The sequence below is a fragment of the Hydra vulgaris genome, chromosome 14, assembly GCF_038396675.1.
Source record: "Hydra vulgaris chromosome 14, alternate assembly HydraT2T_AEP".
NCBI classification, from domain to species: domain Eukaryota; kingdom Metazoa; phylum Cnidaria; class Hydrozoa; order Anthoathecata; family Hydridae; genus Hydra; species Hydra vulgaris.
In genome coordinates, this window is record NC_088933.1 from 19,640,001 (window position 1) to 19,658,802 (window position 18,802).

The 18,802-nt window shown below is 29.9% G+C and overlaps 1 protein-coding gene and 1 long non-coding RNA gene across 3 annotated transcripts in view; both read left to right on the plus strand.

Annotated features, from left to right (window-relative positions):
- The window catches only part of LOC136090684 (uncharacterized), a 2,312-nt gene extending 1,169 nt beyond the window's left edge, over positions 1-1,143 (plus strand). The window contains exons 3-6 of one of the 2 annotated variants that reach the window (XR_010643635.1): positions 1-18; positions 143-308; positions 429-602; positions 678-1,143. The exon at positions 1-18 is cut by the window's left edge and continues 77 nt beyond it. This is a non-coding gene — a long non-coding RNA (uncharacterized LOC136090684). The remainder of the gene's footprint in view (positions 19-142; positions 309-428; positions 603-677) is intronic. The other variant, XR_010643634.1, reaches the window with a different exon arrangement.
- Positions 1,144-9,653: 8,510 nt separating this feature from the next.
- LOC101234523 (FYVE, RhoGEF and PH domain-containing protein 6) overlaps positions 9,654-18,802 on the plus strand; it is a 69,899-nt gene continuing 60,750 nt past the window's right edge. Inside the window, exons 1-4 of the mRNA XM_065817665.1 lie at positions 9,654-9,895; positions 13,063-13,144; positions 14,864-16,674; positions 16,880-17,043. Of these exons, the coding sequence (XP_065673737.1) occupies positions 9,874-9,895; positions 13,063-13,144; positions 14,864-16,674; positions 16,880-17,043 (2,079 nt within the window). The 5' untranslated portion in view covers positions 9,654-9,873. The remainder of the gene's footprint in view (positions 9,896-13,062; positions 13,145-14,863; positions 16,675-16,879; positions 17,044-18,802) is intronic.

Here is an 18,802-nt window from a genome sequence, read left to right on the forward strand (position 1 = left end):
ATATTAATGTTGATTAAGGTAGGTGACTATTAATGAACAGGGGGCATGTGTGCATTTGGTTTTTTTAAATATTATGTATAACTTATGTTTATATTTATTACCTATATTTGAGTGTATATTAGTCTAATTTATCTTAAAACAGGATATTTGCACTTTAACAAGCAACAAAGCCTAAATGAGATGGTTTCGAATCAACCTTTAAAGGTTTCTATATTTATAAGCAAAAATCAATTAAGAGAGGATTTACATCCTGGTACAAATGCTAATGAAAATACTTGTGAATACTCGGGCTTCTGGGTCTTTCCAAAGTAATAAATTATTTGCATTTAATTTAAAAGTTTATAATATTTATAAAGTACAATAGTATATTTGATGAATTATGTTTCTTAATGGGTTTCATAAATTCTTTAAGGGCGTCTCTTATTTAGGTTGAAGTAGGTGGCTCTAAAAAACAATTTGAAAAGAAGAATGAAGGGTCGATTCCGTTTAAATGTACATACACAAGCAAGCGTGATTAATAAGGAAAAAAGCAATTTTACTCTTCCATCGAATCATCACTCTGGTTTTTCCAAACAGCATTTTTTTATAGTGCATTTACTTAGGTACAATACAAAACAATAGACTAAGATAATCATTTATTTTTTTATTTATTATAAAACTTGTTTTTTTTTAAATAGATTAAGGCGAATCATCAAAAACCATTACCAATACAGATCGACCAAAAAATAAGACAAACGAAACCTCTCCCATGGATGATGCCATGTTTTAGCGTAAAATGATTGTGTCACACCATTACATAAAAAGAAATTTGGGCTACTGCAATAGTTTTTAGATAAAGATTTGAATGAAATTAAATTTGAACAGGTTACCTCAATTGAGGAATTAGTAAAGTTCGAGACCCGAATTTTAAGAAAAATTAAAAAGAACATTCGATGCTACTGGAATTGTTTGTAAAAATGCGAAACCGTATTGTTATACGATTTTAGATTTTATAATGACGGAAGAGGCGATCAATCGAAATTAAATATTATGTATGGTAACCATGTGCCAAGCGTCTTTTATTAGCTTATTTTTAATGATTTGGTTTTTTATTTCTTTGTTTATTTTTTCTTCGTAGTATTATTGTAAAATAATTTACCTTAAAAAACAAAAATAATACAACAAAATTGTCGTAAATATAATGTAGTATATATAAAAAAAGGTTTACATGTTTAAAGCTATAAACGTGTCTAACAAAACCTGCGTATTTTTGGTTTATCATTAAACCGTGCTGAACAGCTGTTAGTTCAGGCATAAGTTTGGAAAACTTATGCCTGAACTAACTTAAGGCATTAAATAAAGTTTCCGTTTGGAAACTGTATTTAAATAAAGGCATTATTTAAATATGGCATTAAATATGGTTTTATTTAAATATGGCATTAAATAAAGTTTCCGTTAGGAAACTTTATTTAATGCCATAAGTCCGTTTTAAACTATAAAAAACACGAATTTAAAACCTCTTAAAACACGAGTTTAAAACCTCTTAAAACACGTATTTAAAACATAAAAAAACTCGTGTTTGAAACCTTAGAAAACACGTGTAAAACTCCAGTTAAACTTCCCGTGAAATGCACGTGTTTTTGGTTTACGCCTGGATCGTAACAAACACGTGTTTATACGGGTTTTAATTCCGAGATTAAAACCAGATGTGCCGCCTGGGTGTGTGTATGTGTGTGTATATGTATATATGTGTGTGTATGTATGTGTGTGTGTGTATATATATATATATATATATATATATATATATATATATATATATATATATATATATATATGGCCAATTCCATAGTTCAGTGACGCATCATGCGGAGAGATTTTTTTTAATAGAAATTTTTCTATAAATCAAAAATAATTTTTTATTACTCTAAATCAATCTTGAATTAAAAATTTATAATATAAACTAAACACAATTGTATTAACATAACACTGCTACATAGCAAAAACTAAAACATGAGTTCAGTGACGCAACGCAGAAATAAGTGCTTTTTTATCAGCATACTTTGAAATGAAATTTTAATTCTTGCTTGACTTATTAGATTTTTTTGTCGTAATTTATTCATTTGGCAATAAGGTAGTCCTAAAAAAAGCCACAAACAATAAAGTTTTCATATCGTTTTATTTTACAGAAAAAAAACTATCAGTTCAGTGACGCAACGTTCAGTGACGAAACAAAAAGACGAAATTAAAATCATTTTAAAAAGTTTTGTTGTTTTGTAATAAATTTTAATTATACTCAGGTGAAAATAGCATCGGAACAACGTTATCATTCTGAACATAAAAATAATGTGATTTTGATATACCTTTGATTTTTCTTGAATAACTTAAAATTGAAATGAATACAAGTTCACTTTTTTGTTATCTTGTATCGTTTTCTGACATGTGAATTACAGATATTTGCAAATCTTGTAATGCTAACGCAAAATCTGCTGCTGACCTGATTTCGTATTGACTAGTTTTAATTCTCAGGGCTGCGATTCGCTTAACAGTAGCTCTTATTCTGTCAACCACTCCTTTCCCGTGCATCGCTGCAAAGAAATGCCAGAAGAATTTTTTATGAAAACGTTTTTCAAACACAACCATTGCAGCCATAATGCTTTTGTTTTTGAACTGAGAAGTGGCATTATCGCTGAACATGTGTACTTCTTTGACTTGATCAGGAATAAAGTGAAGGATTTTGTCAACGTACGGTATAACGGAAGACTTAGTATGGTCAGTTGAATCTGAAACTATGGCAAATATTTTTAACTCAATGTTCCAGACTGCTAGGGTCATGATAGAAAACTTGATTTTGACCAAAATGAGCCGCTTGTGGCTCATTTTGATAGAAACACCTAGCGTTTTCAGCCCTGTCAACTTCGATTACTGCAATTTCAGAATTAACATTTATCGAAACCTCCCTCAGTTTATTAAAAATTGTTGATTGGTTTTTCTTTACAAATGCGTGTTTAACGAACTTATCCCGCATCGCTGATATGTGTTGGATGAGTTCTGTTACAGTAGACTTTTTTGAAATTTTTTCAATGTTTGCATATGTTTTAGTTTCAGGCTTTCTCCACTCGTCCCAGGATACTTCGAAACCAAATGTATTAACAGTTTGCAAGTGTTTATCGAACTGTTTCATACCTTTGCATGCAACGCATTTGTCATAGGCGCAATCGTATGTGTACGGTTCACAAACAAAGTTATTTATCATTTCAGATCCAACTTTGATTGAAGGCGCTTGAATTGATTTTGTTAATGCATTTAAGGCAAATCGCATATTTTCATGCAAACTACAAACACAAACATTATGCGGAAATTTTGTAACTGATTTTACATTGCGTGGACGAAGGTCGCAAAGTTTGCTGAGTCCAATTTTTATGTGCAGATGCTTTTCCTTGAATAACACGAAAGCTTCTTTTAGCGTATAATATAAATGACGTATCTGAATATTGCTTGCTTTTCCGTCAGATAATTGAATTCGAGTGACATCTTTTTTGTTTGGTGATATTTGGAAACTTCATCTTCATTATAAAAGTTTACAACTGCTAAAACATCGCTTTCAGAAAGACCATACAGCTTTGAACATGCTGGAGGTAGACCCGAATTATCTTTACAAGCAGAGCTATTTGAAAGAATAGAAAGAATTTCAGATTGTTTCTCCTTTGAAGTTGGTAGTGCTTTTAAAACTTTTTTCAATGCTTTTCCTCTTTGTTGAACGTTTTTAAAAGATGAGCTTGGTCTTTGATATTGATTTAAAAGTTTTCTTTTTAAAGCGCGACTTTTTAAAACTCTTAATTTTGCTTTAGCAGCATAAGCTGCTTTTTTATTAGGATCGGCTTTTAATTTTTCTCGATATCTCTTAGATCTAACTCTGGACATTTCTTTCTTTTTATCAGCATTCTGAGAAACATAATTAGCTTGGTATTCTGCATAACGTTTTTTTTTTACTTCTAATTTTGATTCCATTTCTTAAAAATTTACAACTTTATAAGAAAATGTTAACATAAATCCAAAAGTTTACTAATATTTACTAATAGCCCTTCACAATACCTAAATGCAAAAATTTATTCGAATTTGAAAAATTTGAAAACCCACAACGAAATCTGAACTTTTGGATGATATTTTGACTTCCTTACCGCGCTATTTTATAAAACGCTAATTATCCCGTCGATGGGTTCAGTGACGCAACAGCTCTTAAACTATAACTATATGTTAATACAATGCTTTTTGACCAATTTTTTTTTTTAGTAATGATTAAAAGTTTACATTAAAATATATAATTTCTAAAAAAACCTCGCCATAAAGCATAATTTCATTGCGATAATTAAACTATTTTTGCTTTTAGTTCAGTGACGCAACGTAATTTTTGCAGATGTGTATGTGACAAAAAAACACTTGAATTATTTTTAAAGAGTAAAAGTTTTTTTACTCAAGACATATATCGTCGTTGGCCAGGTAATATCTCACTTGTGTAAAAAGCAAAATTTTACAGGAGACTGAAAAAACTATATTTTTCAAAGAAATGAGGTTTTAAAATTAAGAGTAAAAACTAAATAACTAACAAATTATATTATAATTTGTTAGTTATTTGTTTTTTACTCTTACTTTTAAAACCTCATTTCATTGAAATATATAGTTTTTTCAGTCTCCTGTAAAATTTTGCTTTTTACACAAGTGAGATATTACCTGGCCAACGACGATATGTAATCTCAAAGATTCTTTCTAAACAAAAATATGGATATGTTTTGTTTAAAATATTGCAATAACTCGCCCTCAAATTTTACTCACTTTTTCGAATAATAAAAAGAACAAACAGTTGCTAACATTCATCAAATTTATCTACCCGGTTCAAACATTTTCTACTCAAAATTTATTTTAACAATAATTTTAAGGTGTTTAAACTATAATTAAAGAAATAAAACCTTTTGAAAAAAGAAATTTTTAAACACGAAATTTATCTCTTCCATCGTGGAAATAGCCATATATATATATGTATATATAGTGTCTTCTGATTATAAATTAACCTTTATGTTTTCATTTATCATGTTTTCTTTTTTTGCTGTTAGTTTTGGTTTTCTTGAATGATTTATTAAAATTTTACTTTAATGAATAACTTTGAAATTTGAATATATATAGCATTGCATGACCGTAAGTTAATCTTCATGTTATTGAGAAAAAACTACTTCTTTAACTTGTATTAAAAACAACTTTGAAAGACTTTAACTATTTTGCATTTAATATTAACTTTTTTAAAACATTTTTCTTTTTTCACTCATTTTTGATTTTTAATTTTAGTTACAATGTATTTATATAAATGTCTAGAAAAAACAAGGGACTTGGTGATAAGGCAAATCTGTCTTCTTCTCGTTCTTGCCATTTTTATATATATTATAAAACACGGAACTTGTAAATATTTGTACGGCTAAATAAAAGGAGGAAAAAACAACAACAAAAAAAACAACAAATCAACATAATAGGTACCGATGCCAAAAAATCAAAAGAACACTAAACCCGATCGAAGAATATTGTCATCCATGGAATAAGCAAGTCAACTTTATCCGACCAGAACGACCAAAAGCAACGCGATCAAACTGAAATTAAGAAAGTACTCGACCTGCGGGTAACCCACTCAAAACGGCACCGCTAGTCATTACATTTCCTAACGAAAGCAACCGTAACCGTGTACTGAAACTGTCCAGCTTGTTCTTTCGAGTCCCAGCGAATCGACCCAACTATACCAAACTCTTCGTCAACCCTGACTTAACGGCAGCTGAAAAGAACTTAGCATGGCAACTACGCACTGAATGCAAAAAACAAAACGCATCTCTACCTGCAACAAGATCAAAGAAATTACCAAAACCAGGTAGCCTCTAATCGACCAACGTCTCCAATTGACCACACCAATAAACAACCTAGCACTCAACTGCAATCCATCTTTCAATTTCCAGTTCACTCCTGGACCCAACTCAACAAATAATAAATGGCTGACAAACTCAACATCAAACAGCCACAACAAACAACGTACGGCGACTTCAATAAGCCAAAAATCTCTTCCGATAAGCCAAAATTACAACAACCAACACAACTAATAGCAAAATTACAACAACCAACACAACTAAAAGCAAAGCCAGAACAACTTGTCTACTAGGCCATTAACGCTTGCTTCCTTGATGGCCAAAAAGTTGATAAACTAAGAGCCAAAACATCCTAAATAGACACTTTACTTCAACCACACATAACTTTGATTGCCGAAACTTAGTTCACCGACACATCCGACACAAATTTAGCTGGGTACCAACTGTTTTAAAAAAAAAAGAATCGGAAGAGGAGGAGGAGTGGCCATCTACACAGAGGAAAGCCTCAATTTTTCTTTCACCAAAATTGAACGACTTAACGCTCGATGAAATAATAAGCTCATTAAGTGTTGTGCTAATCAAATTGTCATAAACGTAAATCGTTTGGATTGGCTGATTGTATAAAACTATTAATATCCACCTTGGGAATTTGTATAAATAGCGTGTTTATCGAAGCCTCGCTCTCTTGGAGTAACCTATCAAACAACAACGGACTCGAGCAACTCGTCTACTACTAGCTGTGATCCACGATCTCTTATTTGTGTTTATTGCATATTTGTATAATAATACTATTATAATATGTTAATAAATTGAACTCGTTTTACAATACGACTCTAACGTAAAACAACAATAAGAACTGCCTCTGACAAATGCAACTCAATTGGCTGCTCAACCTTACTTGCGTATGGCAACTTCAACTTCAGCAACACTGTGTATTCAAATGTCGATGTAGGAGGTGGAATCGCCACTGTTGCATACGTACAAAACGATTGACCAACAGATAGCAAATTTTAGTCTCAAAGAAAATCAATGGACCCAGCTAAAAACTTTTCCAACATATTGCAGTACTCGTGAGGAAAACCAAAAACCTCCAAAAAATACACTTGACTTGATCCTGACCAATAAACCAGACCAATTAATCGACATAAAAGAAGCTAGTCCTTTCGGCCACACAACCAAAGGTCAGGCACACTATCTTATTGAGGGAAGTATAGCTCTCACCGACCTAAAAACTGAAGAACCCAAAATAACTGATTCCTCTAACCTCTACAAGAAACGTCTGATCTGGAGCAAAGCCGACTACAACTCAATATCTACGCGTATCAAAACATTCGACTGGCATTCGACTTTCGACGGCTTGAAAATTTCCGAAAAATATAAAATATTTATCGACAAACTCAACGAAGCAACCTCATTACACGTCCCGTCAACGACCACCCCTAACACTAACAAGTACAAAAAATGGATGCCCAAAGATGTTGCCAATGCTGTAAAATTGAAAAGCGAACTCTGGAGCAAATTTTTTGTAGCCATTCGAACAAACAAGTCAACTCTACGCAAACAGCATAAAAAAGCAAGCAAAGCAGTAAAATAGTAGTTAAATCAGTTGTTCTTGCTTTCAAAATGGAACTAGTAAATCATAGCAGGCATGACCCAAAAATCATCCAGTCGTACGTCAAAAGCAAACAAGAAACACACAATCGCATCCGTCAACTTGAACAACTAATAATCAAACTACAACAGATCCTAAAGTAATCTGCAACACACTTAACAAATATTTCCAATCAGTTTTCGAAATCAAGCCGCTAGGGTCTATACCAACATTCAACCCTCGTTCCACAAGCATAAACCAACCGACCACACTCGCATCATACGAATCTGTCAATGAAAAACTTTCGGACCTGAACAAAACACTTGAACAAAACGCTCAATGGGCTTCAACGGCATTCACCCACGCGTCCTGAAATACTGTGCTGCAGGCTTTTCTATCCCACTAAGCATTATATTCTCTGAAGTACCTTCTCAATGGAAGAAAGTCGAAGTTACTCCTATCTTCAAAAAAGGCTGCAAGTTGATCTCCTCAAACTATCGACCTATCTCGCGCACTTCTGTCCCTTGCAAGGTAATGGAAAGCTTTTTACACAAACACATTACTGACCACTTGAGCAAAAATAATCTCATCAGCTCTGCTTAACACGGGTTCCGAAAGAGAAAAGGTTGTGTCACAAACTTACTCAAAACTTGCGACATCCTGACTGAAGCTGCCCGCATAGGTTACCCAACCAATATCATATTCACAGACTTTGCTAAAGCATTCAACAAAGTTCCGCACCGTCATCTGCTGCACAAGCTAAAATCTTACGGAGTGTCCGACAACTTGCACGATTGGATCAAGAGCTGGCTAAACAATTGCCTACAACGCGTAACCATTGATAACAATAAATCCAATTAGAAAATAGTCTCTAGCAGTGTGCCACAAGGATCTGTTCTTGGACCACTCCTGTTCCTTATCTACATTAACGATTTGCCAACAAAATACAACACCACTTTAAAATGTATGCAGATGACTGTAAAATAATCGGAATTATAGACATCATAAAACTCCAAGCCGACATCAACGAAGCAGTGAAGTGGTCGCACACATAACTCATATCATTTAATGTCAACAAGTGCAAAGTCACGCACACTGGGCGCAGCAATAAAAATAAATCGACTACATATTATCCAATGAATAACCTGGACGGTCAACTGCACCAGCTATCATGCACGTCATCTGAACGAGATCTCGGCGCTTTTATGACTAGCGATCTAAAAGTTAAAAAACAATTCAGCGCGGCTGCATCAGCTGGCAACAAAATGCTTTGCAGGCTCAAGAAGGCTTTTTGAGGTCGAAGTTCTGCATTATGGCGCACACTGTATATTGCATACTTTGCCCACACCTAGAATTTGCAGTACAGGCCACTGTTTTTAGCTCAAGACATAGCCAAACTCGAGCAAGTATTGCCACCTTAAAACACCTTCCGTATACTCAAATACCATCAAGCCTTAACCTGACAAAACTAACTGAATAACGAGAAAGAGGAGACCTTATCGAGCAATATAAAATCATAAGCAAAATTGATAAAGTTATTTTTCAGGTCCCTCAATTTCAACCAAACACGGAATCTTCAAAGTACAGTTTTCGGCCGCTTGGACACAATAAACAACTAAAAGCTCAGCTTGTTCGAAATTGCTCTGAAAGAAACGACTTCTTTACCAACCGTGTTGTAAAATTATGGAATTCTTTAACCCAAAATGCGGTGAACGCAAAGAACTTGAACAATTTCAAACACGAACTGTCTCTGCTCCGGCATTTTCACTTTAGCTGAAATTGAACAACTGTATTTTCATAACAGAGAGGCCCGGTGTACCGCTCTTTGTCAAAAACTTGTACATTTTTTTGACCATGAATAAACCAAACAATCAATAAAAAAAAACAAAAAAACAATAAAGCAATTAAAGATTTTTTCGTTCCAGAACTATTACACAATAAAATGCGAATTTTGTTAAGAAGTTTGATTGCATACTTTTGCGGACTTTTAAACATACTTTTAAAAAAAAGTTACAACTTGTTTTATTTACAAGAATTTTAATGCAATACGAAATCAATTAATACTGAATTAAGTTACGAATTTTATTTTAAAACAGTAGTTTTAACATAACATTAACAATTAATCACGGAGTTTGATTTTAAAATCCCGAATCCCGGGATTAGAAATCTAAAAGGTTTTTTTTTGCAAACGCTACTCAGAATCCTCGGCTTGTTTATCGACGAGCCGTCAATTTTAAATGTAAATTGTTTCATTTTCTCGTAGAATAACTTATTGTTTTACTTAGGTGTATATATACATAAATATAATTTGTATACAAAGTATTCAGTTATATTTGTCTTATAATGAGACAGATAATATTTAAAATTGTATTATTTGTTTAAGACTAACATAACTAGTCTAACATAATGGATATTGAGGCAAAATCTGGTAAGCTTTTATCGTTGTTTCGAATTTCAAAATATAATAATTGACAATTATAACTTAACAAAATAGCAACTGAATTTTCAATAATTGTTTTTAAAATCTTTTTTTGCAGTAAAGTTTATCGATTTAATTTTAAATTTCGGCTATATCTTTAAAAGCTGTAAAAATAAACAAATAATAACAAGTAAAAATAAAAATTAAAAATATATAAGTTAAAATGATAAATAAACAAATAAAAATATCATAAGATTTTTTAATTTTGATTTCTAGACTATTTTTTGAGTTTTCATAGCATCACATATACATTGTTTCATAAGAAGGGTATAATATATTTTTGTTTGACACTATTTTCAAGAAGAAGAAAAAAAGATCTATAATATTAGAGTGCTTTAATATAACCGTAATAAACATTAATTTGCTATCAAAACATATTATTTACTTTGAAACTTAAATGTAACTGTAATAAATATTTATTTGGTTTCAAAACTTAATATAATTATAATAAATACTCATTTGCTTTTAAAAATCAATATAACCTTATTAAGTGTTCATTTTATTAACCATAATAAAAATTAAGTTGCTTTTAAGATTTAATAAACCTAATAAAGAGTTGTTCATTATCTTGTTATAATTATTATCTATTATTCATCATTATGTTATTCACTATAATAATTTCAACAAATTGAAACATTAAAAAAAAAAATTTTTTTAAACAAATTTACTTCCAACAATCTTGCTTTTTATACTTCTCATCTTTTTTTTCTATTGATTCTCTAATTAATTAGTAATTGTTGCAAGCAAGCAATAATTAATTTGGGAGTTAACAGTAATCAAAAAGTATTGTTATAAGAGAGCAAGAAAGTAGTTGACAAAAGTCTTAAAAAACTGTAAATACTAGTGAATTTTAAAGCACTAATGTTGAAGATAAGAAACTAGATAAATAAAAATTTTGGTTATTAAAGGAACAGTTAAACTAAAAAAATGTGGTTTAGCAGAATGGTGAGTCATGCAAGATTGAGTTTTGGTTAATAAAACAAGTGGCGGTAGCTTAAGCAGCAACCGTGATAGTATTTCTAAAATTTTTTAATATTGTAAAATAGAAAGAGATGCAACTTTATGACAAAGGAACAGAGGTTTAAGCTGGGACTGTATAGATGTTTTCCATCAGAGGTCAGTAAATATAAATGATAATCTGGGAAGATATTAAATTAAGAACTCAGTAGAAATCTTATCATTTATCAGTATAGGAATATAAACAATATTTCTATAATTATTTGCAACTGAGTTTTGTTTAGTTTAAAATTCGCCAGCTGCTGCAAGCCCTTTTTTTTATAGCACCATGAGCCCATATCACAGAATAATTATCACATTTAAGATCAGCTGCTTTCTTTTTTGATTAAAAAAGTGATGACTATGTAATTAAAAAAGTGACAAAAAGACTAAAGTATATAGTTGTGTCAACTGCAAATAGTTTTTAAAGGTAAGATTGTCAGGAAGGTTGTTAAAATAGAACAACACATGACATAGGATGGAGTATTTTAGTAGCCTAGAAATTACTCAAAATGAAGGAAAGTTGTTAACCAAAAACAACTTCAATACCACAGTTATAAAAATTTATAATTTTTAAAAAATTATCCCAGATACAATATATAGAGATTATGAAGAAGACCTTCATCTAAAGTCTTGAATATGTCAAGTGTCACTGCTTTTATCTAATGCACAAAAAAAGGTTAACAAGTCAGCATTAGAATGAGTGGATTAAATAAGATTGATAAGTAAGATTAATTGATTTATAAGTGGTTTTACTAAAGATGAGGTTTTAGAAGTTTGTTAATTAAAAATTCAAAGACTTTGCTAACAATATTTATATATTAATAGTTGAAGATTGATTCGGTAATAGTTAAAGGGCTCTGAGCAGTTAATTCAAAAGAGTCAGATCATAGCATGATTTGAACTACCTAAATGAAAACAAGAAAAACTGAATGCAAACTAGAACTAGAATGTTCTAAATTTATTTTTAATTCAATTTTTTTTTCTGGTCTAAATATAACTCTAACTAAATAAATAAAAATTTATTTAGTAATAAATAAAAATTTATTTAGTTAAAATGTTCTAAATTTATCTAGTTTTTTGTTTAACAAACAAATTAAGTACCTCCTATCAAATTAAGTACTACCTACCCAAATTAAAAAGAACATTTTTTATTCCCTCTTCATTAAAAACTGGGTCTACTAAAGAACTATATGAAAGCTCCTAGTCAATAAGATTGTATTTTTATGGATCTGAAAGAAACGTTTTTTTAAGTTTTATGAGGCAAAAATTCAAGCTGGTATATTTGTTGTTCCTCAAACAAGAGAATTCTTCAAAGACGCTTTGCAAATGACTGCATTATAGCTTCATGCTTGTAATGGGTTTTAATATGTGTTAGATATCTTCCTTGGTATATACAAGCCAACTAACTATGTAGTAGTAGTTGAAAACATAGTTTAATTTTATGAGATATTTGGAGCAGGATAATTTCACAAGTTTCAATTTTCACACTTTCAACTTCACTATTTTTCTGCAAACTCAATGATCACATTTAGGTGATGATGAAAAGTAATATAGTTGTTTAAATAACAAAAAAATTCAATTGTGTCATATGGCTAATTTAATTAAAAAAGCTCAGATTTAAAATATTAACTTAAGTCATTCAGTTTGAATTAGAGTGCAAGTTTCTGTTTTGAACAAACCATTAATATAATGTTTTGAAGTCATTAATTCTATTATAATAATTTATGATATATTATTATAATTTTGTGAAGTCAGTATTTCTTAATAAGTTTTTTTAAGAAAAAATGTAAAAAACATAACATATTAAAACAGTATTTTGATAATCTATTTGATAAAAGGAATTTTTTACAGTTTGGCAATATTTATTAGTGTTTTTAAATTGTTTTTTTATTATTCAATAATATAGATTTTGATTCAATAATTTTTTCACATTAAAATTATTAAATCAAATAGATATTAAAAAATTTCACTCTATTTAAAATTTTTTATTCACTTAGATAAAAATATATAGCTTTGTATATTTAGTTAACTTAAAACTTATGTTTTCAATAGTTATAACCATTATAAACATAAGTTTTAAGTTAACTAAGACAAATAAAAATGGTTTTTATTTTTAGAACCAGTTGCACCTCCTCGTAAAAAGTTGACAAAGTTAAAATCTGAATGTATTAATGAGGAGAATGTCAAAAAAGTTGTCAGGTTTGGTTCTAAAACTTTTTAGAATTTTTATGCCCAAATAATTATAATAATATTATATATTATAACATTAATATTTATGACAATTTTACTTACCCATTTTATTTTATTTTTTTGTTAACTGAATGACTGGAACCAAAACAAAACATTCTCTTTATTTATAAATTTCAGTTATACAACAAATTAATGACCCTACTTATGAGTAATGGATACTCATAAGTAGGCTAAGTAATTTGTTGTGTAATTCAAAGTTGGGTCAGTAAAAATTCACAGCAAAAAATGCAGAAATCTGCAATTTTTTCCAGTGATTTAAAATTTAATAGTTATTTTGTCAAATTAAATGTCTTCAAATTGTACTTATACACACTAAAATCAATATCATCAGACGTACTCAATTATTATATAGTCAATCTGCTAACTAATCAGTTGCTTGGTCAATATTTCTAGCGTTGTATGTCATCATCACATGCAGAGCTAAATTATCGTCTGTGAAGCACTGCCGCTGAATCGCATTTATCAATGTATAGTGACTAACATTTCTCTTTGCATCAACTGAGTTGGTAGGTACTAGATACCAGACTGTCAACTTGAACAGTTAAGGGAAACATTCCTTGCTGGAGAGATATTTTCATTACTTTTTTACTTATTTTCTTTTAGATATATTTTTTTCTTTTCTTCTTTTATAATATTCATTTTTCTTTTTTATTTTATTTTTTGTTTAATTTATTAATTTTTTTTTTTCACTTCTTTTTCCTCTTTAAAAAAGTTATTTCTAACCGTTAGAAAAAGCGTCCACTATTTGTGATGTCATTGCAAAGACATCTACCATTCATTACTAATTCAAATTAATTTCACATTTATTATGAATCATAATCATGCCATAAATTTAATCATAATCGTGTCACTAATTGTTTAATGTCATAACTTGATAATCATAATTTATGATTATTAAGTTATGACATCACGCAATTAGTGGCATAGATACCATATAATAAAAGCATAGAGTAAATGCATGATTAATTTATTAATGAATTTAAATTAGAAATTGTTGTTGACTTTAATACCTACCCCATAAAGTTATTAGAGGAATGTGGAAATTGTTAAAAAAGTTTTGTCATAAAAATTTAATACTATTAAACATACATTTTATTTTACATTTATAATAAAAAGTAAATAATTAAAAAGAAAACAATATACTTACTGTCATACATGTTTATTGTAAAGCTTTTTGGAAAGTGTATATTTAAATACAACTTATGGAATTAAATAGTTTAAAGTATCAAACTGAAGTTTAATTTCAAACAAATTGTCTTTTGTTTTTGTTTTCTCTCAACCATTTCACACACACAAAAAAAATGAGGCTTTAGAAGATTGAAGTTTTTTTTATAATTTTATAAAATAAAGAAAATATCTTTTATTAAACTCATTTCAAAGAATATTATGTTTCTATAAAATCACAGTATCACATAAAAAATATTTTTACGTAAAATTGTATTACAGTGTTATTTAGTATTTTCTAAATAATGCAATAAATAACAAAATGATAAAAAAACATAATCTTTTATATAAAGTCAAGTATATTGTGTTGGAGGTCTCATGGGTTTGTAATTCATTTTGTTCCCAAATTTTATCTTTAGTCTTACTAAATAGTCTTTACTCTTTACTTTTGTCTTTTAATATTTTTTTTTTTCAAATGTGTTTATATGGTGTTTTTTTTTTAAGGCCTATCACTATATTTACATCAAAACCAGATTCGCTATCAAAGGAGAGTTCAGATGTTAGTAAAAAAGTTGCCCCAAAACGTCCACCATTCCCTAATAAATCAATTTCTTTTGATATACCACAATCTCAAATCAAAAATAAAATCGAATCTGTTGAAGAAGAAAAACCATTTGAACGACCAAAGCCATTGCCAAGACCAACTTCTGTTAATAAACCTACTCCTTCTCCTAGAAAGTCATTACCAAATCATTTAATGAATGCACCTCTTGATACACAAATGACAACAAAAGCACTTGATATAAGAACAAACAACTCACAACTGTACATGCAACAAAATGACAATTCAAACATTTCAACTGAATGTGTGAAGCGAAGTGATGATACTACTAATGCGAACAGTTCAATAATGTGCTTGCAACAAAATACTGATTCTATAAACGTAACTGGTTTAACAGCGTGCTTTCAACAAAGTGAAAATTCTGTAACTACAATTGATTCACAACAGTGTGTGCAACATAGTTATAGTTTTATTAATACAAATGTATTAGATACAAGCAATTTACAACAGTCATTACAAAATGGTGATGCTTCTACAGATACAAATAACTCACAACAGTGTTTACAATTGGGTGATGGCTCTACAGATGAAATCAACTCACAACAGTGTTTAGTAAAAAATAATGATTCTATAGATATAAATAACTCTCAACAGTGTTTACCACAAGGTGATGTTTTTATAGGCTCAACCAATTCACAGCAGTGTATTCGACAAGGTGATGACTTTACAAATGTTAACAATTTACAGGAACATTCAATACAAAGTAATGATTTTACAGATTCTAGTGTTGAAAACATTAATACAAAAAAAAATATTTTAAAAAAAAAATACAGTTTTGGTCTTAAAAGTTGTGCAAAAATTACTGTAACCGAGTTGCATAAAATTCATGCAAAATTGACGTCTCGTACCAAAAATGTTTTTAAATCATTCAAAATAAACACAAAGTGTTTTAGTCAATATGATCTCATGGTTTATGCTTTTTATGAAACTGAAAGTAATACTATAAAAAGAAGTAAAAGTTTAGAATTTTTAAACAATGCTGTTGTTCATAAACCATACTATGAAAACTGTGAATTCAATGAGTTTTTTCCTAAATGCAAAAGCTATAAACAGCGACATACAATTCCATATGAAAACATTGATATAAACAAAACTACAGGTTTGGATGATCAAGTTTTTTTGGATGATCAAATTCCTTTGTCTCCAATACAGAGTAATTTATCAGAGTATAATAAAGATTACAGTGAAATAAAAATTTCTTCTATTAAATCTAAACAGTTTAGGCCAGCTGCCTCAATTCCTTATTTAGGACTACGTGTAAATATGAAGCAAGGTTTTCATAAAGATTTTGAAAAAGTTACTCCTGAAAAATGTGAACAGAATTCATTATATGACTCACCAAGGGCAGTTGCAAGTGACTATATCAATTTAGAAAGTACAAATTTTTTTCAAAAATGTGATCTTGTAAATGACTCAATATTATTCAATCCAGAATTACCATTATTAGAAAGACAGTCTGAAACACAAAAACCTCTGTTGCAGAGTAAACTGGAAAATAATAATAATCAAGTGCTATCAACTAAAGAAAAGGTATCAAGTTCATATACATACGACTCTCCTATCCTTGATGGTTTTCAAGTGTATGACTCACCTAAAGTAAACATAAACAACAGTGAGTATGAGTCCATGGCAAATTATAAAAACTCTACTGAAAATGACAACTGCTATGAAAAACTTGATTTAAAAGCAAAAGGTTATTTATATTTTTATATTTTATCATTTGATATGGTGTATTTATTTTTATGTGTGTTATTATTTATAGGTTACTAATATTATTCATAAAAACTTATTAATATAATATTATTGACAAAAACTTATATTACTTATATTATTCATATTTTTATATTCTATTATTCAATTTGTTTTGTTTTTCAAATTGTTTATTTATATTCAACTAGGTTATGACTTTGTTCCACAACGACCACCGCCGCCCCATCGGAACAGTCAGTTGCACTCTAGTTTTCAAGAATCTTTACCAGTTAATTATTCATCTGATGGTACATCCTCAAAAAAGCAAGAACCTCCTCGACCACCCCCACCAAACTTATTGACAAATTCAAAAGTAAGTTTTATAAATTTTTCCTTCTAATATACCTATCATTGTTCTTTTTTTTAAGATTTTCACTAGAATCTTATTCTATTTCAGATATTTTTAAATCAATCTTTTCAGTAGGTTAGCATAAAATACAAACCATCTTTCTAGTAGGTGAACATGAGATACAAACCATTGAAAATAAATTGAAAACTGCATCTTTTTAATTTTTGTCCTTTTTTCTTAAACTGTAAAATGTACACTATATCTTTTGACTGCCAAAAATATATTTTGATAGAATTTGAAATTAGTATTTTTGTTTTAACTTTCAATTATTACTTAAATTCAAATCTTTTTAGACAATTTTATTAATTTGTAGATTTACAAGTATTAGCAAATCATAAGTTAAAAGAAAATATCATATGATAATTTATTGATAAATGTACAGAATTTCTGGTGCACAGTTTTTTTTTTTTAAACATCTTTGCTTTCAACAAGGCTGCAAGCAACCACTAATTAGAGTTTGAAGTTTTTGGAAGAGAAAAGATGTAGATTGTAGAGCAAGATAACGATTGATAGATGACTTAAAGGATTGATTGATTAATAAATTATATGAATCAGGAAAGCAAGATGAAGGAAGCGAATTCCAAAGGACTGATGTTTGAGGAAAAAAACTAGATGAATAAGAGTTTTTGGAGCACTTAAGAACAGTCACAAAAAAAGGATGAGACTTTATTGAATGATGAGTAGCACGAGAATGAATTTTAGTAGATAGTTCAAAAGGCGCTAGCTCTTTAGAGCAGTGCCCATTATAGTATTTGTAGAAAAGAAAAAGAGAAGCAACATTACAACAATGTGATAATGTTTGAAGGTTGGCTGCTAGAGCAGGTCCAACTATGTTTACAATGCGTTTTTGCACCTTGTCTAAAAGAGAAAGCACACCATTAGAAGATCCGCCCAGATATGGCAACAGTATTCCATACAAGGCCAGATTTGAGATTTATAGAGATAGAGAATAGAATCCAAAGTAAGAAAGTGTCGAGCTCGATAAAGAGATGCAACCTTAGCAGATGCTAATTTTGCAATGGATTTGATATATGGTTTCTAAGAAAGATCAGAAGTAAGAGTTAATCCTAGAAGATGAAGGGTAGATGACTCATAGAGTACATTACCGTTTATAAACATAGGAAGATCTTAATTATTGCGATAACGATTGGCTGAAAAAAATTGGATTTTATCTGAATTAAAGTTCACCAGCCACTGTAAGCCCCATGCTGTAGCAGAACTGAGATCCTTTTCAAGCTCAAAAGCCCCCTCCAAGCAATCAGAGAGTGTTGGCTTCTTATCATGACAAGAATTAATGGTAGTATCGTCAGCAAACAATGCACCTTAGAAATGAAAATATCTGGAAGATCGTTAATGTAAATTAAAAAGAGTATAGAGCCAAGGATAGAACCTTGAAGTTACAGAATAAGAAGAAGAGTGCTGTCCATCAAGGACAACTTTTATACTACGATTGGAAAGGAAGGATTCAATAATCTTAAAGATGTTGCCAGATACACCATAAGAATAAAGCTTATGGAGGAGACCAGCATGCCATAGCTTATTATAAGCTTTAGAAATGTCAAGAGTGATAGCCTTACCCTCTCCACCTTTATCTAATGCACAATAAAACCTTTCGTTTATTACTGTTAGCAAATCAGCTGTAGAATGAGAAGATCGAAATCCATATTGATGATCAGAAAGTAAGTTATTAGATTCAAGATAAGAAATTAAGTGTTTGTTAATT